We start from the raw sequence: 24,529 nt of genomic DNA, 5'->3' as shown, positions 1-24,529 counted from the left end.
GGAAGGGAGAGGGGAGGAGGGAAGAGGGAGGGCACCCACAGGGTCTAAAGACTTAGATTATGAACAAATATGTCTGGGAACCATTAAGCCTAGCAGGGTTCATTAGTTTATAGTAACAGAATGAGCTATAAAGGAACATCCTCAAAGAACACACACTGCAGTCAAGGAGGAGTAATCATTTGGATCATAACCAACAACAATGTTCAGTGTCTGACGTCAATCCAATCAACAATGTTCAGTGTCTGATGTGGCATGACAGTAATACAAATACCAAAGCAAGGCACAGATCTCCCCTGTCCCAGCTTATCTGGTGAGGCTGGGACAGAATGCAAAGTGCTAATCACGAGCCAACATAGTGCATCATATTCAAAGAGGTCTCCGATGATGGCCTTCTTAAATGGTAATAGTTAAGTGGTATAGACCGCTGGGCAGCATACCCCTGCTCACATATTTATTAGCAATATGTTGCTCAGGACAAGGCAATAAACCACACGTTCAAACAAGTCACTATGGAGAACAAAATGTTTGAGTTGCCTCCTCTCTACCTGCATGGAGGCACACACAAACTGGATGGAGAGACCACTTTGGGGGAGAGAAATAGAGACAATTCTGGCCATTGCAGCAGTCTATGGACATCAACATTAGCTACCTTATTAGATTCAGTCACTCAGGGTCTCATTATCAATGTTTCAAACAAAGCTTGATGGGAAAGGACTGACTCCCACAAAGTCTACAAGGCAAAACTACGCACATCTTTCCCACATACACACCAACACCTGCACTGGAGCAGCTGTGGCACACACAGAGGCGGCTTGTAATCGAGGGCTTTGCAAATGGTGTCACACAATTTATGTCCTTGGCCTCACACCACTGGCGAAACAGCGCTGAGGCTCCAGGGAGCACCGGATTTAGAGCTCGACATTAATTGCTTCTGACAATCGGCCTCCACTGGTTGTATATCTCTGTTACATATTTTACCTTTATTTATTACATATACAGTACCAGTCAAAAGTTGACAGACCTACTAATTCAAGGGTTCTTTATTTTTACTATTTTCTACATTGTAAAATAATAGTGAAGACATCAAAAACTATGAAATAACACATTTGGAATCATGTAGTAACCAACAGTGTTAAACAAATCTAGATATATTTGAGATTCTTCAAAGCAGCCACCCTTTGCATTGATGACAGCTTTACACACTTGGCATTCTCTCAACCAGCTTCATGAGGTAGTCACCTGGAATGCATTTCAATTAACAGGTGTGCCTTGTTAATTTGTGGAATTTCTTTCCTTCTTAATGCGTTTGAGACAATTAGCTGTATCTTGACATGGTAGGGGTGGTATACAAAAGATAGCCCTATTTAGTAAAATACCAAGTCCATATTATTGCAAGAACAGCTCAAATGTGCAAAAACAAACACTTCATCATTATTTAAGACATAAAGTTCAGTCAATCCAGAACATTTCAAGAACTTTGAAAGTGTCTTCAAGTGCAATCGCAAAAACCACCAAGCACTATGATGAAACTGGCTCTCATGTGGACCGCCACAGGAAAGGAAGACCCAGAGTCACCTCTGCCGCAGAGGATAAGTTCATTAGAGTTAACAGCACCTCAGATTGCAGCCCAAATCAATGCCTCACAGAGTTCAAGAAACAGACATGTCAACATTAACTGTTCAGAGGAGACTGGGTGAATCAGGCCTTCATTGTTGAAATGCTGCAAAGAAACCACTACTAAATGACACCAATAAGAAGAAACTTGTTTGGGCCAAGAAACACAAGCAATGGACATTAGACCGGTGGTTCCAAATTTTTGATTCCAACCGCTGTGTCTTTGAGACGCAGAGCAGGTGAACGGATGATCTCAGCATGTGTGGTTCCCACTGTGAAGCATGGAGGAGGTGGTGTGATGGTGCTTTGCTGATGACACTTGGTGATTAATTTAGAATTCAAGGCACACTTAACCAGCATGGCTACCACACCATTCTGTAGCGATACACCATCCCATCTGGTTTGCGCTTACTGGGACTATCATTTGTTTTTCAACAGGACAATGACCCAAGACACACCTCCAGGCTTTGTAAGGGCTATTTGACAAAGGAGAGTGATGGAGTGCTGCATCAGATGACCTGACCTCCACAATCACCCGACCTCAACCCAATTGAGATGGTTTGGGATGAGTTGGACTGCAGAGTGATGGAAAAGCAGCCAACAAGTGCTCAGCATATGGGGGAAATCTTTCAAGACTGTTGGAAAAGCATTTGGTTGAGAGAATGCTAAGAGTGTGCAAAGCTGTCATCAAGGCAAAGGGTGGTTACTTTAAAGAATCTCAAATATAAAAACACTTCTTTGTTTACTATAGTATTCCAAATGTGTTATTTCATAGTATTGATGTCTTCACTATTATTCTACAATGTATAAAATAGTAAAAATAAAGAAAAGCCCTTGATCGAGTACATGTGTCCAAACTTTTGACTGGTACTGTACTTATATACCATCATACAGCTCCTATGGATTATTCCTGTCTACAGTATTCTGCACATAGATCGTCTTGGTCCCAGCATCTCATATCAAATCAAATGTTATTGGTCACATACACATATTTAGCAGATGTTATTGCAGGTGTAGCGAAATGCTTGTGTTCCTAGCTCCAACAGTGCAGTAATATCTAACAGTGCAGTAGTATCTAAAAATGATTCACAACAATACACACAAATCTAAAAGTAAAGGAATGGAATTAAGAAATTTATAAATATTAGATTGAGCAATGTCAGAGTGGCATTGATTAAAATACAGTAGAATAGAATACAGTATATACATATGAGATGAGTAAACAGTATGTAAACATTATTCAAGTAACTAGTGTTCCATTATTAAAGTGGCCAGTGATTCCAAGTCTATGTATATAGGGCAGCCGCCTCTAAGGTGCAGGGTTGCGTAACCGGGTGGAAGCCGGCTAGTGATGGCTATTTAACAGTCTGACGGCCTTAAGATAAAAGCTGTTTTCCAGTCTCTGTCCCAGATTTGATGCACCTGTACTGACCTCGCCTTCTGGATGATAGCGGGGTGAACAGGCCTTGGCTCGGGTGGTTGATGTCCTTGATGATCTTATTGGCCATCCTGTGACATCGGGTGCTGTAGGTGTCCTGGAGGGCAGGTAGTTTGCCCCCGGTGATGCGTTGTGCAGACCTCACCACCCTCGGTTGCGGGTGGTGCAGTCGCCATACCAGGCGGTGATACAGCCCGACAGGATGCTCTCAATTGTGCATCTGTAAAAGTTTGTGAGGGTTTTAGGGGCCAAGACAAATTTCTTCAGCCTCCTGAGGTTGAAGAGGTGCTGTTGCGCCTTCAGTAGTTGCGCCTTCTTCAACACACTGTCTGGGTGGGTGGACCATTTCAGATCGTCAGTGATGAGTACGCCGAGGAACTTGAAACGTTCCACCTTCTCCACTGCGGTCCAGTCGATGTGGATAGGGGCGTGCTCCCTCCACTGTTCCCTGAAGTCCACGACATCATGGTCACACACTGTGTTTACTGCTCATAGCAGAGACAGATCCACTAAATCCATGTCATTTGAGTACACACTGTGTACACATTCAGACTCACATACGGTACTGTACACTCTTCAGGGATTGGTTTTGTGTGATCTTCCTACGACCATGATGTGATACATTTGACAAAGAACTGCCTGAAATACAATAGTGCACTGGAAAGATGACATCCTTTCCTCTTTTAATGTTTACGGTGCTTGTCAGAAAAGGTGGAAAAAGATGTTCAAACATTTCAAACCTATTAATTATTCTTTATCCCTTTCACTCGCACACAAAAAAATAAATCTATCCTACCATTGTCACCTTTTTCCTGGTGCAATTACTACAAATAAAGATCAAATGGGAGCACTAATCCGTCTGAACGTTCCCTTCACAATTCACTGACAAATCAATTCTTCCATTATTGTTTATCGCACTGCTTTTACATACAGATCAAAGGTGGGGACAAATTTGCTAAGTAACCATGGGGATTCACTTTCTTTTCTCAAAAGCATCTAAGTGAGGAACCCATAGTCTTGATGCTAACATACAAAGACAGTGCACTGTGCTAGCTGCCTTGTCTGTCTGCTGGCAAATTAATTAATAACAATAAGAGGAATTGAATCATAGGGCAGGGAAGTGTTCTCTATTGGAACAAGCAATTAGAGGTTAATACTGATACAAATAATGAATGCTGAGAAAATTAACTGGTGACACCAACTACAAATCACACACACTTTCATCCAAAATTGTGAAGTACATTTGCATTTTTTCATCAAAATATGACGAGCTACAACTGGAATGTTAACTTAAATTATGGGTCTTTAGAATTAATACTTAACCAGAAAGACTTATGTCGAAGTCTAAAGTGAGTAAGCTAGAACATATTAAACAAGCAGCTCAACCAGATTCTACAGAGAGCGAACCTACAAAGACTATAGGGCGATTCCACGCCAGCTGACAATATTTTTGGTATCTCAGATTGTTCGGGCAATTCTCACAAAGAAACTTAATTTGGAGGAAGGATGTTTGAAAAGATTTTTACATTAGCACAAACCATTGGAGAAAATCATGATGAAAGTGGCCATTTTAGGCCCTTTTTAGACCTATACATGCCTCCCATAAGACTATGATCTATGAACATGATCCAGACATCTTGTCATTATGCTCCCTATAGTGTGCTCTAACATAAAAGCTCAGAGTAATGAACTGTAACACAATGCACATTAGTGACATCTGCTGGTCATCAATAAAAGCAGTGTTTGATGGTCAGAAGTTTTCTCCTTGGTTCAGTGGTTACATGCCGACTCTAGCGGGCACCTTTTTGTTTCTGGATCTTTTTAGAATTTAACTCATTTTGAGTCACAATTGTGTTTTATCTACTCTGACAATTAATACACAGATTAAAAGGGGAAACCCAGTTAGAGCTAGTAATCTCTCCTCCATCTGAGGACTATATATGGCGGTTGGCAACCAACTTTAAGGTGCTTTACCACCACCAACTGGACTGGAGTGTGGATCTCAGTTCAGTAGCAACAGCAAACTAGCTAGCTAAACGTCAAAACACAAACACTCATGGACATGTCCCCAAATGAATATAGTTGGTTCAGAGTTAGTTTTGATATTTCAACTTGTCCAGATTGCATCTGGTGTGGATGTACAAAATCAACATGCACGCGATTTGGAACGCACGAGCGTGCCTGGTCTAGTCAGCATGTTAGTCATGAGTCTTAGTAGCCCACAATCAGTTACCAGTGTAGGTTCACAGCTGGAATCTATTTTATTTACTGTCAAAAACTGTGAATATATGGTATCATTTAGGATGCTTAAGACCAAAGCTTATACTTTACTAAATACAACTAATTGTTTGAAAAATGTGCAGAAAGTGTGGTGTCAAATAAAACGATTTTCTAAATAATATGCCTTCGCAGGGATTCGACCCCATTCCCTGTGAATGGTTCTGGTCCCCGGGAACCCAACTACCTGTTAGGGCTACCGTTCAAGTGATGCGACATATAAAAACCCTTACTACATTGGTAGTACAGTGTCCAGTAGAGGTCGGTGTTTGAAAGCAACTTGGACTCGAAGACACTGGAACCGCGGCAAAATCTGTGGAATTTTGCATTTTTCAACACACGGTTTGAAAAACCACGCAAATCAAACTGAGCTTCAAGACGTCATTGATCACGTGATAATGTTTATTTGAAAAGAGCATTGGAGCTCCATTATCAATCGTCCCATCAGTATCAATTTATATGTAAGAAATGGATCACATCATTAAACGTACCAGAGAGCCAACTCTGGAAATTTGACACATACTCCTTAGTGTTTACTCAAATATGGAGTATGACACCATTAGGAGGCATATATAGGTCTAAAAAGGGCCTGAAATGACCAATTTCATCATGATTTTACAAAAAAACGTAAAAAGCATGTTTAACAAACTTTTTCTCAATGAAGTTCCGATCTGAGAATTGCCAGAACAATCTGGCAGTAGTGGAACAAGTACCCAATTGTCATACTTGAGTAAAAGTAAAGATACCTTAATAGAAAATGACTCAAGTAAAAGTGAAAGTCACCCAGTAATATAGTACTTGAGTAAAAGTCTAAAAGTATTTGATTTTAAACTTACTTTAGTATCAAAAGTAAATGTAATCACTAAAATGTACTTAGGTATCAAAAGTAAAAGTATAAATCATTTCAAATTCCTTCTATTAAGCAAACCAGACAGCACCATTTTTTTGTTTTTTACATTTACGAATAGCCAGGGGCACACTCCAACATTTAGACATCATTTACAAACAAAGCATGTGTGTTTAATGAGTCTGCCAGATCAGAGGCAGTAGGGATGACCAGGGATGCTGTCTTGATAAGTGCTTGAATTGGACCATTTTCCTGTTCAGCTAAGCATTCAAAATGTACTTTTGGGCGTCAGGGAAAATGTATGGAGTAAAAAGTACAATATTTTCTTTAGGAATGTAGTTAAGTAAAAGTTGTAAAAAATATAAATAGTAAAGTACAGATACCCAAAAAAACTACTTAAGTAGTACTTTAAAGTATTTTTACTTAGGTACTTTACACCACTGCAATCTGAGATAGCAAAAATATTTTCCGCTCCTGCCTCGTGTGGAATTGCCCTTATGTTACCAATAGGTTGTACTGTAGAAAAAAGTAACAACGCTCTTAAACGCAATGAAATAGGTTGGTTATTGAAAGTATCAAAAGCATGCATGTAGAATGGCGTGTCACATAACACAGGATGCAGGGCAGAGGTCCATGGTTGTTGTGTAAACAGTGGTTAATAATATTTCATGGGAATGTGATGAAACATCTTCAGGTATTCTATTTGTTTTTAATTTCCCACAGCAGTGAGTATCCCTCAAACAGTAAGTTAATTAGAGATGTTAACCTTAGTCATTTTAACTAAGTTCCTTCTGCTCAAAATGTCATCATAAACAGCAGGAGTGAAATGTCTCCATAATACAGCACCATTCTCTGTGACAGTGATTTTAAAACCTGGAAATCAAACAATACTGAGAAAAAGAAAGGATGCATTGTCCATTCTCACATTTTGTTCTTTCGTTTCTGATACTTTGTCACCATGCCTTGTAAACTGGGCAATGAGTGGGAGGAAAGAAAAAAAAGAAAAAAGTGACAAACAGAAAATGAGAAATACAGCCAACAGATTGTGAAAAAGAACAACCCGGGATGTAGTGTGCCTCAGGGTAGATAGAGCTACATTGTGCTCTAAAAAAGGACAATAAGCCTCAAAACAACTGCTGCAAAAAATCTGATGAACCTCATCCATACTGCACGGTTTTGGGCAGTGATTCATAATACCAACTGACTCATTCTCGATCTGACCCCATTGTTTGAAAGGGGAAGAAGGAGTCTAAACTCCCACTCAGAGGCCATGTATCACTGTCATGTTTACTTCAGTGGGGCTCAGAGGTAGTGTAACCCTGAATCTGCCCATAAAGAGAGCTAAACAAGAGGAAAAACAATTAGCACAGGGGAGCGGATTAGAGGAGAAAAGGGGAGAAGAGAGGGAAGAGAGGAAAGAGAGAAAAGAGAAAAAAGAAAGAAGAAGAATGTGGGGTAAAGAGAAACTACAAAATCTGGTCAAAATAATGAACAGGTGTTTCTGACAATTTTATTACAAAGAGAAACTGTACTTCCGGAGAGAGGGAGGGACCTACTTGTTTATGAGGTCATCTTCTCCGTCACTGTCGACCATCTCGTCTTCAATGGCGGCCTGCAGGTCTCCGATCCTCTTGAATGCCAGCTTGAGGTCCAACTGCAGGCTCTGATTGGCTGCCTCCAGACTCTCTATGTCCATGTCCTATTGGGTCAGGATGACACAGAACTAGTGACCGTCACCCCAAAACTCTTGTTCCACCACACAAATGTGGACTGTGCGCTCTTCCTTACCAGCTCGTGCTTCTTGCGGCTGGCCTCAGCTTCCTTCTTGGACAGCTCAGCCATCTCCTCTTTGATGTCCCTCATCTGTCTCTGCACACGTTTGTTCTGCTCCTTCTCCCTGTTCTCTCCATTCCCGCGGTGGTCTCTCTCCTCTGTCATCTTCTCCAGGTTCTCCTTAAGACGGCTCGTCAGGCTCTGGGGACGAGGAGACGGAACCGGGTCAGAACTTTCTGGAACCTCGTTGAACACACAGCTGAGACATCCAGCATAGGTGCCTGAGCACATTTCACTTTGAAGTTTGTGATTAATGTACTTGGAGAAGGGTCAAATTGAGGCCACTGATAATTTCAATTGAGCTCAGGTGTGCAGAAATCACAGGTGGCCAGAGAAAGATAGTATGGCTGTTGTAAAATGTATTTCCCCTCACAGCACTTGTTCAATGAACCAAATGTGGCCTCACAGCTTGCCCTCTACCTCCCACATACAAGCCCCTTTCTCTCACACACACACAACACTCTCCCTCCCTCCTTGTCCCACAACCTTGCTACCTCGCTCCCTCCCTTTCGCTCTCTCTACCTCTACCTCCCTCTCCCCTTGTCTCACCTCCAGGCGTTTGATCTGGGTCCTCTCGTACTCCAACTTGGTCTCCAGCTCACGGATCTTGGCCTCCTGCCTGCTGACCAGAGACTTCTCCACCATGGACTGCTCCTGGAACTCCAGCTGGCTATGCAGGGACTGCAACTAGAGGGGACCACACACACAGAAGAGTACTATTGACACGGCACTGAACACCTTCACTCTGCCCTACACAACCAACCTCTCTCTTCTCTAATCAATACTAGGCCTCCATACTTTTACAACAGATGCTTGATTGCAAAAATAAGAACATTTCACCTCTTCCCTTCATCTGCATTGTGAATATCATCCCCCCCCCTGCTTTTTGGGAATCTAGCCAGCATTATTGTTGCCCTTCATGCTAGGCATATCTAATGTTAATAGCCAATAAGCCGAGGATAACATAACCCCAGTAGCCTGTAATGGTCAGAAGGAGAGTTGGAGAACCAGGCCTGAATAACAATCACAGATCCCACCACGGAGGGGAAGAAGATCAATGCTTTGTAAACTTGTTCCGTCTTAAGACTTTTCTCATAACTGATAAGAGGAGATACACTAAATAAAAGTACCCAACATGCACCACGGCTACTAATGAGGAGCTTTGCATCTGATAGTAGGATTTGGAGCTGGCCTTTCATGTGATTAAAGAACACAATGTTCCTATCATAGTTGATCTGTTAATCACTACAGGGCTACAGGATTTAGATGGCTATCTATTGCCGCCTTTGGTGGCAGCTCTTAAAACCCCCTTGCAGCCAGCAGTATTAGCTGTAGGATCAGGCACTAAGCACAGACAGAGCTCTGAGCCTCTCCAGGTAAAGGTCAAGGTAATAGTGTCGGTGTAGGACATCATGTATGACTGTGCCGAGGACATGTTGTCCTCTGAGCGGCTGATGAATGTGCAGGACTCCAGTCACCCGAGCCACAGTCTGTAGACCCTGTTTACATCTGGCAAATGGTATCGGCGCATCGTGTCTCGGACCAACAGGCTCCAAGACAGCTGCTACCACCAGGCCATCAGACTGGTGAACAGCTAACCCTAGCTGTCTACCTGCACCTTAGAGACTATTTGCATTGACTATCCACACATCCAAACCTTACACACACACACTCACAGTCAACGCTGCTGTTCCATTTATATACTAGCATATTTATTCCACTGCTGACCAAGACATTATCCACTTTATTTGCAAATACAGTCATAGTTGACGTCACACATTGATAATTTATACTGAATATCCTATTGTGTACATATAACCTTTATTTATCTTACTACTTTCTCCTACTTATTTGAGATTGATTATTGACATACTTCTGCACTGTTGAGGGAGCCTGAAAGTAAGCATTTCTATGCACTGTTTATACCTGCTGTGAATTGTGTAATATTTGATTTGTAGATAGGTGTGATGGGTGGAGGGGGATATCCCCCTGGGTGGAGGGGGATAGGTGGGGGACTTTCAGTGGGATCGGGGTTCCCCTGGCGGGCAGCCATGGAAGTTTGTGTTGTAATGTGTACCTTGTCCTGGATCTCTTGCTTCTCCTTCATGGCTTCCTCTAGCTGGACCTGGATGTCACTGATCTGGGCCAGGTCTCTGGCAGACTGACACATCACAAACACACAAGAGACAGTTACAGTAGTTTCTTATGTGGAATGGTAACATTGAACGTAGGTATTTCTTCTTAGGTGGGTTAATAGCCAATAGTAAACTATTCAAAATAAGATATATTGTAACAATCTTATTCTAATTCATATAATCTCCTGTGGAACAGATTGCATCTCTCAATGCTATTTAGTGGCATTTATCTCTAACGTCTCAATACAGTTCCGCCTACACATAGGTAAATACATTAGCAGCTTTTTAAAGTGCACAGATCCTGGCACCCACGTCGTGTCACACTAAAGGCATAGAGAGAAAGTAAATGATGAGAAATGATTATAAACTCCTGCTGAATATGGAGGTATTGTCACATCAGCTGTCACATTCCTATGAGACGTGACATGGCCCACGCATAAAGGTAGGTCGGTGGCTTAGTCATCCTGTGCAGTGTTCATGAGAGAGAGATGTGAGCGGGATGCACAGTGCATTCGGAAAGTATTCAGACCTTGACTTTTTCCACATTTTGTTACGATACAACCTTATTCTAAAATTGATTAAATAGTTGTCCCCACCCTCCTATACACACAATACACCATAATGACAAAGCAAAAACAGCTTTTTAGAAATGTTTGCAAATTATTCAAAATAAAAACTGAAATATCACATTTACATAAGTATTCAGACCCTTTACTGAGTACATTGTTGAAGCACCTTTGGTAGCGATTACAGCCTCGAGTCTTCTTGGGTATGACACTACAAGATTGGCACACCTGTATTTGGGGAGTTTCTCCCATTCTTCTCTGCAGATCCTCTCAAGTTCTGTCAGGTTGGATGGGGAGTGTCGCTGCACAGCTATTTTCAGGTCTCTCCAAAGATATTCGATTGGGTTCAAGTCCGGGCTCTGGCTGGGCCACACAAGGACATTGAGACTTGTCCCGAAGCCACTCCTGCATTGTCTTGGCTGTGTGCTTAGGGTTGTTGTCCTGTAGGAAGGTGAACCGTTGCCCCAGTCTGAGGTCCTGACAACTCTGGAGCATCAATGATCTCTCTGTATTTTACTCCGTTGATCTTTCCCTCGATCCTGACTAGTCTCCCAGTCCCAGCCGCTGAAAAACATTCCAACAGCATGATGCTGCCACCACCATGCTTCACCGTAGGGATGGTGCCATGTTTCCACCAGACATGACGCTTGGCAATCAGGCCAAAGAGTTCAATCTTGGTTTCATCAGACCAGAGAATCTTGTTTCTCATGATCTGAGAGTCCATTAGGTGCCTTTTGGCAAACTCAAAGGGGCTGTCATGTGCCTTTTACTGAGGAGTGGCTTCTGTCTGGCCACTCTACCATAAAGGCCTGATTGGTGGAGGGCTGCAGAGACAGTTGTCCTTCTGCAAGGTTCTCCCATCTGCCATGCACTGTGTCATGACTCTCCTGGTCGAGGATCCAATGCCTCAGATCTGCGTGGCAAATGGCTGACAGCCAACCTTTTCGTTTGTGACTTGGACATCAACCGCTGGTGGGGGGGTCCCGAGACAAAGGGGGGAATACTAGCCCAGACCAATGAAGCCGCACCGCTTCTTGACACAATGCCCACTTAACCCGGAAGCCAGCCGCACCAATGTGTCGGAGGAAACACTGTACACCTGGCGACCGTGTCAGCGTGCACTGCACCTGGCCCGCCACAGGAGACGCTATCGCGCGACGGGACAAGGACATCCCTGCCGGCCAAACCCCCTAACCCGGACGATACTAGGCCAAATTGTGCGCCGCCTCATGGGTCTCCCGGTCGCGGCAGAGCCTGGACTCGAATCCAGAATCTCTAGTGGCACAGCTAGCACTGCGATGCAGTGCCTTAGATCACTGCGCCACTCGGGAGGCCCTTGGAACAATATTTCTACAATAGGAATACCTAAAGAATAATCATGTCATATTGTTTATTTTGTGATTTTATTAAAAACTGTATGAACCAACTTAGGAAGGAAACACATTCTACTGTAGCTTTCAAGTTTCCATCCAATATGATGTTATAACAATATGAAGAACAATGAACCTATTTTTGTTAAGATAGGAATGTGATTTAGGTTTTCTAATGAGATAATGATTTTTCATGTCCATTGCACATTAACTAAGCCATGCCTCTAATGAGGTCAGAAAAGCGTGTCAGTGTGATGGAACTGCCTTTCCTACCAGAGTGCTTAAAAGGACTTGCTAAGGATGAACATACTCAGACCAGCAGACAGACAGCGTCAGCTGAACTTTACGAATGGTTGAAACTACCAGACAAGTACATTGCCGGGTTGCTGGCGTGTAAAGTGGTCGGGAGCTGAACCTTAAATAATAAACCAAAGACTAGACCAGCAGACGTGAAGCCGTGGCTACAAGTTGAAATGGTTGGAAACTCAACCTCACCTATCAGACCAGAAAAGCTTGGAGCGTTGGCCACATGTTGAAATGGTTAGAAACTCTGAACACGAGGTGAAGATAAAGACTAGACCAGAACATTTGACAGTCTGCAGCTGTGCATGTTATTTTTATATATATTTTTATTTAACTAGGAAAGGCAGTTAAGAACAAATTCGTATTTACAATGATGGCCTACACTGGCCAAACTTGGATGACGCTGAGCCAATTGTGTGACGCCCTATGGGACTCCCAAACACGGCCGGTTGTGATACAGCCTGGATTCGAACCTTTTTGTCTGTAGTGACACATCTAGCACTGAGATGCAGTGCCTTAGACCGCTGCGTCCCTCGGGACCCCTAAATGTCAAGGGATCTAGAACTTGACTATCTACCCGAGAAAGGAAGGAGAAGATCCCATCTCAGACAATCATTGGTGCATCTGAAGAAACATCCACGCCAAGCCAGAACAACTAAGGACATTGTGACCTCTGGTGGACAACCAGAGCCTTACACGCATCAAGACAATTCCCATAGAAGGATCGATTGGTTTCAGAGAGACGACAGACAAAGACATCCACACGTAAATACATTACATTACCAAACAGGCAGTAGTTTGGGTGCAAGGTATATGGTTACTGTGAGCGTAGTTCCCAAATGTATGATAAATGTCCCTTTATATCGCTCTTTATCTACCCCTCCCTCTCATGTCTTGTCAGTCCACTAGGGACCTTTTTCTCATCTAAGTGTGCATGTGTATTCTGTGTTATTATTTAGTTAGTTAGTAAATAAATAATTAAATCAATTTGTGTAGTACTGAATAATCAGAAAAGGCTGGGGTTCTTGCGGATTCAAGAAGTCTGTGACGTTCAGAATGAGACTGATATGAGGTAATGATTAATAAGTGACTGTTATCGATAACATATTTATATATCTTTAGAGTTTAATTCGGGAGATGGTAACTCGTTAAACAACTTCTTCCGTGGTGCCCAATATTCCTAATGAGTTAATTGTTACAGTATTAATTTAATCGAGTAACAATTAAACATAGTTAGTTGATAAGATAAATAACAGTTATCACATTAATGAAAATCACATCAACTGTCAACTGTGGGACCTTATATAGACAGGTGTGTGCCTTTCCAAATCATATCCAATCAATTGAATTTACCACAGGTGGACTCCAATCAAATTGTAGTAACATCTCAAGTATGACCAATGGAAACAGGATGCACCTGAGCTCAATTTCGAGTCGCATAGCAAAGGCTCTCAACACTGATGTAAATAAGGTATCCGTTTGTTTGTTTTTTAATAGATTTTTCACTTTGTCATTATGGCATATTTTATGTAGATTGGTGGGGATTTTTTTTATTTAATACATTTTATAATAAGGCTGTAACGTAAAAAAAATGTAGAAAAGGGGAAGGGGTCTGAATACCTTCCGAATGCACTGTATGTACTATAGTTAGAGGACAGGTCTATAGAACTGAGGGTGTGTAGCTGAGAGGGATGTATGTACCATAGTTACAGGGCAGGTCTATAGAAAATAGGCTGTGTGGGTGTTGGGAGCAGGGTTACCTGGGAGACGGAAGCCTTGTGTATCTTCATCAGCTCGTTCATGTCCTCCTGGTCCTCCTCCATACGAGACTGCAGGTCATTCTTCTCCCTCTGCAGACGTGACACCTGCTCCTCAAGCTGAAAGAGAGAGAGACAGGCAAAATTGACCACCTAATCGCAAGCTGTTTTTCAACCAGAGCCAGTGACAGTAATCAATGGCCATCAGCTGGTCAGCCCTAGACCCAAGCAGTATTGAATGGCCATCAGTTGGCCAGTCCTAGACCCAAACAGTATTGAAGGGCCATCAGCAGGCCAGTCCTAGACCCAAGCAGTGTGGAATGGTTATCAGCAGGCCAGTCCTAGACCCAAGCAGTGTGGAATGGTTATCAGCAGGCCAGTCCTAGACCCAAGCAGTGTGGAATGGTTATCAGCTGGCCAGTCCTAGACCCAAGCAGTGTGGAATGGTTATCAGCTGGCCAGTGCTAGACCCAAGCAGTGTGGAATGGTTATCAGCTGGCCAGTGCTAGACCCAAGCAGTGTGGAATGATTATCAGCAGGCCAGTGCTAGACCCAAGCAGTGTGGAATGGTTATCAGCAGGCCAGTGCTAGACCCAAGCAGTGTGGAATGGTTATCAGCAGGCCAGTCCTAGACCCAAGCAGTGTGGAATGGCCATCTAATGGATATCAACCTGTGGCCTGGATTAGTGTGATTTACTATAAATCAGACCTGATTGGGTCATTTAGGCCTTCATACAGACCTGTGTGGCCAATGCACCATGTATTAGCTTGGCACTAGTGTCCTAAGGCAGATCATCCAATTTTTTCTGGAGGGAAAGACACCTGTAGCCTTGGCTCTAATTTTTGTGCTCTCTGTCACCTGGAAAACAAAGGACAACGCCCAAGGACTAGTCAGCCCTTATCCCTCTGAGGGGGCCAAAATGTATCTCTATTACAGTATCCAGAGGACTTACTATTGTGATAGAATGTATGGTATGTATCTGAAATGTGTTCCCTGAGGATAACTCTGACGCTATCTAGATGGATGTATGATCTTTGTGATAACTTGTATCTGTACAGGGTGAACTCTGAATTACTCCATTATGCAAATCATTTGTATTGTCTTCTCAGGAATTCTGTCTTATTTACATTTTGTCTCATCCCTCACACAAGCCTTTAAATGCCGTGACACCCTGTGGAGATCGGGCCTGGGAGTGTTTAGGTTACTGTAAACTTGGTATCGTTTGATTGGTCAATGGTGGTTCCTTTTGGGTTGAAAGGTTACACCTTCAGATGTTATAAATGGAATTAAATGCCTTTGTTCTCTCTCTTATCCTGTATCCAGTCCATGTAGGAAGGTTGTATGATCAATTCTCATTTCTTAGGCTTCTAGGCCTCTGGCTTAGTAGGCATTTCTTTGTTCATGTTTTGTCTTCTAAGTTAACTTCTGGATCTATATGCCTAAAAGTATACTTTGTAGTGCATGTTAATGCTTTGTAACTGTATGCCTTGTATGTGAATCCATTCACTGTACAATGTTAATTAAATATCTGTCTTTGATAGACAATTCTCAGACCAATTCTTGCTAGTCAACGTCAACTCATTGCCTAAACCTCGCTTGTATATTTTAAATGATCTTTATGGCGTCAGATAAACATTTGAATAGGCTAATTGCCTAGTCTCATTACAAGTCACAAGTGATGTATATATAATACTGTATATCATACACATAAATATTACTGTCCACTACACACTCAGCCTCTCAGTATGCCTTCCCAAACTAGACACATTTAGAAGACCTTTCATAGCCATGAACACACCAATCAGCAGCTCAGACTACACAGCCGTCATGACTCTGCCCTCCCCAGAGGACCGTCATTTCCTCTAAATCACAGAGAGCACTCTCCTGGTGAGACGATTATGGAACGCATTAAAGACAAAAAAATATAAACAAAGTTAATTCATTCATTAGCACAAAACCGAGAAATGCAACATTTTCAGAAAGAAAAAAAGACTTAGCATTTCAATGTTCCATGATGGCGGGGAGATGTGAACATATTCATGCCAGTGTTTTTACACAATATTAAAATAGTCTGCTGTGTGTAAAAGCGGGAGTAAAAAATGCAACAGGTTCTCCTGCTGTTTCTAACACTGTGGTTTGGTTGTGTTGTGTCGTCAAAATGTGGTAAAATGCTGTAATTACACATGGTAATTTGGTATTGTAGTGTTGCAGAGATTACATATTTGAACCTCCACTCTGTCTCTACACAATAAATACTTGGCTGAGACACACAGAGGGCTGTATGAGGGAGACTCATAGTGTATCCAACAGTGGACTAAAGAAACAAACACCAAAAGATAGATTTTGAGTGGTATTTTCCTTTAAAATGAAATGGAAATACAGCACACTGATGTGGACTTACTCCATACCCTGTGTGCAGTTCACAGTAGGCATTAGGCAGCTATAATGGTTGGGAGTCCTCTCAAAGAGAGCTTGGCAACAGAAGGATCTCTCACTCACCGACATCTTGACTTTGACCACTTCCTCCATCTGGATGTGCAGGTCCTCAATCTCTATCTCCATGCCCTTACGAGACTTCACCGCCACCGCACACGTGAATTCTGACTCCTCCAGCTGTGAAGGGAGATATAGAAGGAGGAAGAGAGGATTACAAGGTCAGGGTGAAAAGCTAAATCAAGATCTTCAGAAATCAGAAAACTCAACACCGTGTCCTTGATCAGGAGAGCAAGCGCAATACATTTTGACAGGATTATTTGTAGTAGTAAAGCTGTCAGAATGTCACTACAGTACGGGGTTGACATGACAACAATAAGATGGGCCATGTAGTGTAATGTAGGGTGGTGTACCTGGTTTTTGAGCTGGGCGGTCTCTCTCTTACTGAGGGCGTTGTTCTTCAGGTGGTCCAGCATGATCTGGGCGTCAGCCAGCAGCACCTTGGTGCGTTTCAGGCCCTTCCTCAGCCTCTTCTCGGTCTCCACGTCCCTGCAGCCCACCTAGAGTAGAACACCTAAACAGTAACTACTGTGCAGCTCACAGTGTTCACCATGAGCTCCCACCTCACAGCAAACTTTCAGAGCCCAATAGAACCTCCAGAGGTAGCTCTTGTTGTGTTGAACCTAATAATCACTATTCCCAGACTACATCAAGGTTAAAGTGGTGGGCACACATATTCACACACGCTAAAAAAGACACTGCACACGCACCGCACACCAGACCTGGGTTCAAATACTATTTCGGGCATTTCAATTTCTTTCAAAGAAATGTGGAAATATTTTTTTTAAAGTTAAATAAACAGACAACTGTATTTTCAAATACAAATATTTTAATATTCCCATGCAGTTGAACCCAGGTCTCTTTGGCATTTCAAATAATCTATTTATAGGAAATTATATATATATATATAAATTGAAAGTGACAAGGAATTAATACACCGTGAATAACTAACTTAAAAAAACATGGCTAGAAAATAACATGTCTATATACAGGGGTACGAGGTAATTGAGATAGCTAGCTATGTACTGTACATATAGGTAGGTGTGAAGTGACTAGGCAACAGGATAGAGACAGTAGCAGCAGCGTATGTGAAAGTGTGTGTGTGTGTAAGTATGTGTGGGTACAGTCCAGTGTGTGTGCATAGAATCAGTGCAAGAGAGTTAGTGCAAAAAAGGGTCAACGCAGGTAGTCTGGGTAACCATTTGACTAGCTAAATAGCAGTCTTGTTTAGAAGTCTTATGGCTTGGGGGTAGAAGCTGTTCAAGGTCCTGTTGATTCCAGACTTGGTGCATTGGTACCGCTTGCCATGGTAGCAGAGAGCACAGTCTGGGCCTTCCTCTGACACCGCTTGGTATAGAGGTCCTGGATGGCAGGAAGCTTGGCCCTCTTCACGACTGTTGTGGTGTATTTGGACCATGATAGTTTGTTGGTGATGTGGATACCAAGCTTTCAACCTGCTCGACTACAGCCCTGTCGATGGGAATGGGGCGGGCTCGGTCTGCCTTTTGTGGCAGGGTAGGCATTTTGTTGATCCTTGATGTTCAATTGTAGAAGCAACACACCCCTTTAATTATTACTAGTAATACATCTGTTTATTTTGTATGTTTTTGGTGTAATTATGGTGAAAATATATTTTTGGTTGGTAAAACAATTCTGAGTTTTGGACCAAAAAGTTAATTTCCCACCCTGAGCGTGATCACACAGTCGTCCGGAACAGCATCTCACGTATAGTTCAGTGTTGCTTGCCTCGAAGCAAGCATAGAAGCCATTTAGCTCGTCTGGTGGACTCGTGTCACTGGGCACTCATGGCTGGGTTTCCCTTTGTAATCCGTGATAGTTTGCAAGCCCTGTCACATGCTACGAGCATCATATCCAGTGTAGTAGGTTTTGATCTTAGTCCTGTATTGACGCTTTGCTTGTTTGATGGTTCGTCGGAGGACGTAGTGCGATTTCTTATAAGCATCCAGGTTAGTTTCTCAATCCTTGAAAGCGACAGCTCTATTTTTTAGCTCAGTGCAGATGTTGCCTGTAATCCATGGCTCCTGGTTGGGATATGTACATACGGTCACTGTGGGGACGAAGTCGTCGATGCACTTATTAATGAGCCGGTGACTGATGTGGTAAACCCCTCAATGCTATCGGATGAATCCCAGAACATATTCCAGTCTGTGCTAGCAAAATAGTCCTGTAGCTTAGCATCCGCTTCATCGGATGACTTCCAAATTGAGCGCATCACTGGTACTTCCTGTTTAAGTTTTTGCTTAAAAGCAGGAATCATGAGGATAGAGTTAGTCAGATTTGCCAAATGGAGGGTGAGGGAGAGCTTTGTATGCATCTCTTTGTGTAGTTAAGGTGATCTAGAGGTTTTTCCCTGTTGTTGCACAGGTGACAAGCTGGTAGAAATGAGGTAAAATGGATGTCAGTTTCCCTGTATTAAAGTCCCCAGCCACTATAAGCCCTGTATGTGTCCTTACTGCAAGCATCCATTTGTGGTGGTAAGTAGACAGCGAATAAAAATATAGATAAAAACTCTTGGTAAATAGTATGGTCTACAGCTTATCATGAGTTATTCTAACTCAGGCGAGCAGAACCTGGAGACTTCCTTAATATTAGAGATCGAGGGCCTCCCGGGTGGCGCAGTGGTCTAGGGCACTGCATCGCAGCGCTAGCTGTTCGCGCCCAGGCTCTGTCGCAGCCGGCCGCGACCGGGAGGTCCTTGGGGCGACGCACAATTGGCCTAGCGTCGTCCGGGTTAGGGAGGGTTTGGCCGGTAGGGAAATCCTTGTCTCATCGCGCTCCAGCGACTCCTGTGGCGGGCCGGGCGCAGTGCGCGCTAACCAAGGGGGCCAGGTGCACAGTGTTTCCTCCGACACATTGGTGCGGCTGGCTTCCGGGTTGGAGGCGCGCTGTGTTAAGAAGCAGTGCGGCTTGGTTGGGTTGTGCTTCGGAGGACGCATGGCTTTCGACCTTCGTCTCTCCCGAGCCCGTACGGGAGTTGTAGCGATGAGACAAGATAGTAATTACTAGTTCCTATGCTTCACGGAGTTGTGGCTGAACGAGGACATGGTTAATATAAATCTAGCTGTTTTTTCAATGCATCGGCAGGACAGAACAGCAGAGTCTTGTGTAAACTTCGGGGCGGGTGTGCGTCTCTTTGTTAACAACAGCTGGTACGCGATCTCTAATATATATATTTTTTTATTTTACCCCCTTTTCTCCCCAATTACAGTTCTTCAGGTACCGTTGATAGGATCGTTTCGAACGGATCTCGTCCAGTTTGTTCTCCAGTGATTTCACATTCGCCAATAGAACAGAGGCGATTTATTTACTCGCCTCCGTAGTTTTGTCAGGTTGCCCCAAAGTCAGCCTCTATATCACCGTATTTTCCATCTTCCGAGTATCGGTGATTAAGACCTGGTCCCAGTGAGTAGTATGTCCAGCGCTGCCGAGTCATTGAACTAAAATTCTTCATACAAAATCGAGGTTAGTGATTGCTGTTCTGATGTCCAGAAGCTCTTTTCGGTCATAGGAAACGATGGGGGAAACATTATATCCATCCCATGTGACAACATTTGAACCCATGTGTGACGCACACACACACAGTGGTCAGTGACAGTGTGATGGTGTACCTGGTCCTTGGCAGACAGTAGCTTGGCCTCCAGCTCTCTCCTCTCACGCAGGACTTTCTGCTTGTCATCATACTCCTCCTCCAGCTGTACCTCCATCTGCTTCAGCTGTAGGATGGACAAGATAAGACAGGAGGAAGGTCACTAGACTCAGTACAGGAACTACACATTCATTGGGACAGGCTGACAGATGACCATCACTGCAGTGTCACCCACATGTTGTCCTCATAGGTGTAAAGTCAGAGGGCCAGATCAATGTCATACTACATGTATGGGGTTTTAGGCTGGGTTTCTGTACAGCACTTTGAGATATCAGCTGATGTTAGAAGGGCTATATAAATTAATTTGATGTGGCACTATATGTTGGATTGTCAATGTGAAATGACTGTGTAGAAGAAGTTCCCTGCAAATGTGTCATTATAGACATATGTAGTCAAAATGTTCCAAACAACATGTCAAGTAGACAGCCATTACCAGATCTGGTTGTCATGCCATGACTGAATTCAGTGTAGCGCAATTTGACACATGATTGCCTACACATTTAATGTGTGTGTTTGTTGAAGTGCCGGTCAGAGCTGTTTGCTGTATACGTGACATGGGTTGGCATGTTGTTACTCTAAAAGTGGTGAATTTATGCATAGGTGATAAAATCACAAATAGGCCTGATGTGGAAAATAACTCAGTCATATGTACATCCCTCTTACCTTCTTACTGCAGGACTGCCTGATCTCCTCCACCTCCTCATCCTTGCCATCAATGTCTTTAGAGTGGGTCTGCCGCAGACTCACCATCCCCATCTCCAGACGTAGCTTAGCCTGAAAGACACACACACAAATAGACAGTTCTAGACTGGCAACTCCTATATGGGCTCTGTATTCTTCCCCTCTTCACCTCCTTCACCTGCTCCAGCATCTGGATGGTCCCGGCCTGCTCATCCAGCTCCTCCTCCTGGTCTTTGACCTTGGCTTCCAGGTCGCGGAGCGTCTTCTTGGTCTTGGACAGCGACGCCTCATCCTTGGACTCCTGGGATGACAGGTCCTTTAGCTCTGCCTCTAGATGCTCCACCTTCAGCTGGATGGCACACAGCTCCATGTCCTTGTCCTGCAGGCAGGGGGCAGCACAGAGACATGGACACTCAGAGGAGTCTTGGACTAGGCCAGACATTCAGAGGACATGGACTCCCCAGGGGGAACAATTACATTATGATCTGTCATCTGTGTCCAGGTTGTACTGTACCTGCAGCTGCTGGCACAGACTGAACAGCTCCCCTGTCATCATGTCTCTCTCCCGTCCCAGCTTCTCTCTCTGTGTCCTCTCTCTCAGCACTTCATCCTGGGCCTGGCTCTGCTCCAAGTCAAACCTGCAACACACACGTTACACTACTGACAGCCCTTCATACAGACCTCTCCTTCACTCTCCACTGAGTTTCGTCTTAAAGAAAAATTATAAATATTACAGATCATGTATCCAATAGATTGTTGGACGCTCTGAATGAAGTAGAAGATTTGATGACGCAAGCAACAACACTTTCAGTCCAAGATAAAATATTTAAGCAGGCCCATTTGTTGAGTTAAATCATTTAGAACTCAATTCACTGCAATAAGAGGAAGCATTTCACCTCCTCTCATCCCACTGAGGACTATTACTAACAGTACAGCCTCCATTCTAGACTCATTATAAGCACTCAGCTTTAAAATGTTAACAGTTAGCTGTTAATTTACAAAAGCATTCTAATCATGACCATAATGTTCTATTCAAATGTCTGGGGCAGCCACACTTAGGAGTGTTCAACTGCATTGTGAAGTGTTCTGAACTGTCAGGTCCCTTAATTCGCTCTTTTCTTCTCTAAGAGAAGCGGTCCTCGGCTTTGCACAGCTGAAAATGACTACTCCCACAGAGCATCTTCAATTAGCCTCAAGGGAGAGATCACATTCTGCCACAGCACAAACCTCTCAAGTGCTAAAAGTCTGACTCACTTTCTCAGCTAATGCAATTACACAGATTACAGCCCGTCTCTATTCTCTGTTCAAATGAAAAAATATTTATTAGTCTCCTAAATAGATCAGCTAATGTATGTGAGGACGTTTCAGGAGACAAAAGAAGCAGGTTCCTCACTTTTCACTAAAAACATTTCTATAGTCATTATTCTAAAACCAGAGCTGTTGAATGACGGCTTTGCTCTTGTGTATTAGTGTGGGTGCGTGTACATACTTCCTCTGTTTCTTCTCCAGGTCGTGGTTGCGGCTCTGCTGGCCCTCCAGGTGCAGCTTGGTGTCCTGCAGCTCAGCCGTCAGTCTGCTACACTTCTTCTTCAGCTGCTGCACAGAGCGCTGCACCTCATCGCTGTCCGCCTGCAGGTCAGTCAGCTACACACACACAATAAATATGAATGTTATGATGCATATGAACATAACTCCGGTGAATACGTGCACCAGAGTAATACATGATAAGGCCAGAATGAGTGTAACACCCAGGCCATACCTTCCTCTCCAGAGGTCTTTTACTCTGCTGCTCAGTCTCTAGCATGTCTTCAAACTCCTGCTGAAGTCTCTTCTTGGTGAACTCAGTCTCCCGGATGGCTCGTTCGTACTTCAGACGCCACTCTCCCCCTGTGGGACAGACCAGTGACAGTACATAGGGTCAGGGAGTGACCGAGACAGACCATGTGACATTTGGAGTGACCGATCCTCTGATGCTGGACTTGCTGACTGAACGAGGCTTAATGCAGCTGAGGATCATTAGGATATAGAAAGAGCTGCTGTGTCTCACATACACATGTTGCCAATGACAGACAAACTTTTCTTCTACCAAACTTTTCATCATGACTTGACAATACAAGTGGAAAAAGCTTAAAGGGAACAAGAATATCCCTCATCTCTAGGGTAAGATGACATTCAAAGTTCAACAACTACCAGTAGATACATCTCAAAACTGACCGGACACCATTAAAATAGACTATAGAATCTATAAGGGTTTAGTGGAGACGCAGAACCTAATATGGCATATAGCGCTCTACCTGGGCCCACAGCAGTGGCTGTCAGAGACTATCTACACTAGAGCAGTGGAGACTAGAAGAGAGTCCAGGTTAATTTATCAGATGTTTGAGAGGCTCTCCATCCCCCTTCACACAGGAACACTGTAACAGACATTTGCATATTTAAAGAATAATGACAGCTTCCAGGAGCCACCGGCTGATCCACAAGATTATTTTCTCATTTATCTGAAACCTTCAAACTTTGGCTTTATTCTTGGGGATGTGGGGGCTGGGTACTCGAGCGCCTTGATTTAGGGGCAGAGAGACTCAAGGACAATACACTCACAGCATGACGCCTCGCTAACTGCAGAAGGAGATCAGAGGCAACGAGAGAGAGAGAGAGGACTAAGGCATTTTAATCCCACACTTGTAAATCCATAGAAGACGGGCCAATTCATGGACAACATGTCATTATGCAACTTTTGACCCAATTATCCTACTGTATGTAGTCTTGGATATTGTACTAGTGATGAGTCACACAAAACCCTTCATATTACCAGCTTGGAACTATTAAATACCATGAGCCACTTTCTAAACTGTGTCTGTCTGCCTCTGAAAAAACACCAATGATCATAATGCAATTTACAACCTAACCTTTACTATGTAGTACGTATCCTCTTTTACAAGTAGTCAAATGCATTACCTTTCCCCAACCATAATTACAACCGAATATTTGCCATGCATACAGTGGGTTTTGTGTGGGTAGTCTATAGGCATCAAAACTCACCTGAATCGTCATCATCGCCCACGTCCTCATTGAGCTCTGCTGTTCTGATGAGACGAGCCTCCGTCACCTCCATCTCCATACACTCCATCTGCTTCTTCATTAAGTCAAACATAGCCTAAGGTAGACAGAATATTCAATATTCCCGCTACGAAATATTATGTCCATGCTCCATCTTACATGTCCTATTACTTAGGCTCACTGACAACCAAAATAGACTAGTCAACAGTAGTGTAAGTACAGCTACTCAAGAGTGAGAGTGTGCATGTGTCTGTCTGTACCTGCAGGTCCTTCATGTCTTTCTCCAGTTTCAGTCTCTCAGACGTCTCGGTCTCCAGCAGCTGAGAAGCCGACTCTCCAGCGTTCCTCTCGTCTGCAAGCTCTGCTGACAACTCTGAGATCTGGAGGAACACACAGCAGTCAATGTGTATGCCCCATGGCCCGGCCTATCTTCAGTCACAGCAGTACTCGACAAACTCACCATCAAAAGGCTTCCTATGAAGCCTGAGTG

The 24,529-nt window shown here is 43.4% G+C and overlaps 1 protein-coding gene across 1 annotated transcript in view; it reads right to left on the bottom strand.

Annotated features, from left to right (window-relative positions):
- The window catches only part of LOC139535784 (unconventional myosin-XVIIIa-like), a 100,996-nt gene that overhangs the window by 7,055 nt on the left and 69,412 nt on the right, over positions 1-24,529 (bottom strand). The window contains exons 24-38 of the mRNA XM_071335578.1: positions 24,300-24,419; positions 24,022-24,136; positions 22,742-22,869; positions 22,472-22,626; positions 21,497-21,620; positions 21,161-21,361; positions 20,965-21,075; positions 20,264-20,368; positions 16,988-17,134; positions 16,641-16,754; positions 14,144-14,260; positions 10,087-10,170; positions 8,559-8,696; positions 7,965-8,150; positions 7,733-7,875 (exon numbers count right to left, since the gene is read on the bottom strand). Coding sequence (XP_071191679.1) covers positions 7,733-7,875; positions 7,965-8,150; positions 8,559-8,696; positions 10,087-10,170; positions 14,144-14,260; positions 16,641-16,754; positions 16,988-17,134; positions 20,264-20,368; positions 20,965-21,075; positions 21,161-21,361; positions 21,497-21,620; positions 22,472-22,626; positions 22,742-22,869; positions 24,022-24,136; positions 24,300-24,419 — 1,988 coding nt within the window. The remainder of the gene's footprint in view (positions 1-7,732; positions 7,876-7,964; positions 8,151-8,558; positions 8,697-10,086; positions 10,171-14,143; positions 14,261-16,640; positions 16,755-16,987; positions 17,135-20,263; positions 20,369-20,964; positions 21,076-21,160; positions 21,362-21,496; positions 21,621-22,471; positions 22,627-22,741; positions 22,870-24,021; positions 24,137-24,299; positions 24,420-24,529) is intronic.

This window comes from Salvelinus alpinus, chromosome 1 (assembly GCF_045679555.1).
Source record: "Salvelinus alpinus chromosome 1, SLU_Salpinus.1, whole genome shotgun sequence".
In the NCBI taxonomy this organism is placed as follows: domain Eukaryota; kingdom Metazoa; phylum Chordata; class Actinopteri; order Salmoniformes; family Salmonidae; genus Salvelinus; species Salvelinus alpinus.
The sequence above is the reverse complement of the archived record's forward strand: the minus strand, read 5'-3'. Positions and strand labels throughout refer to the sequence as shown.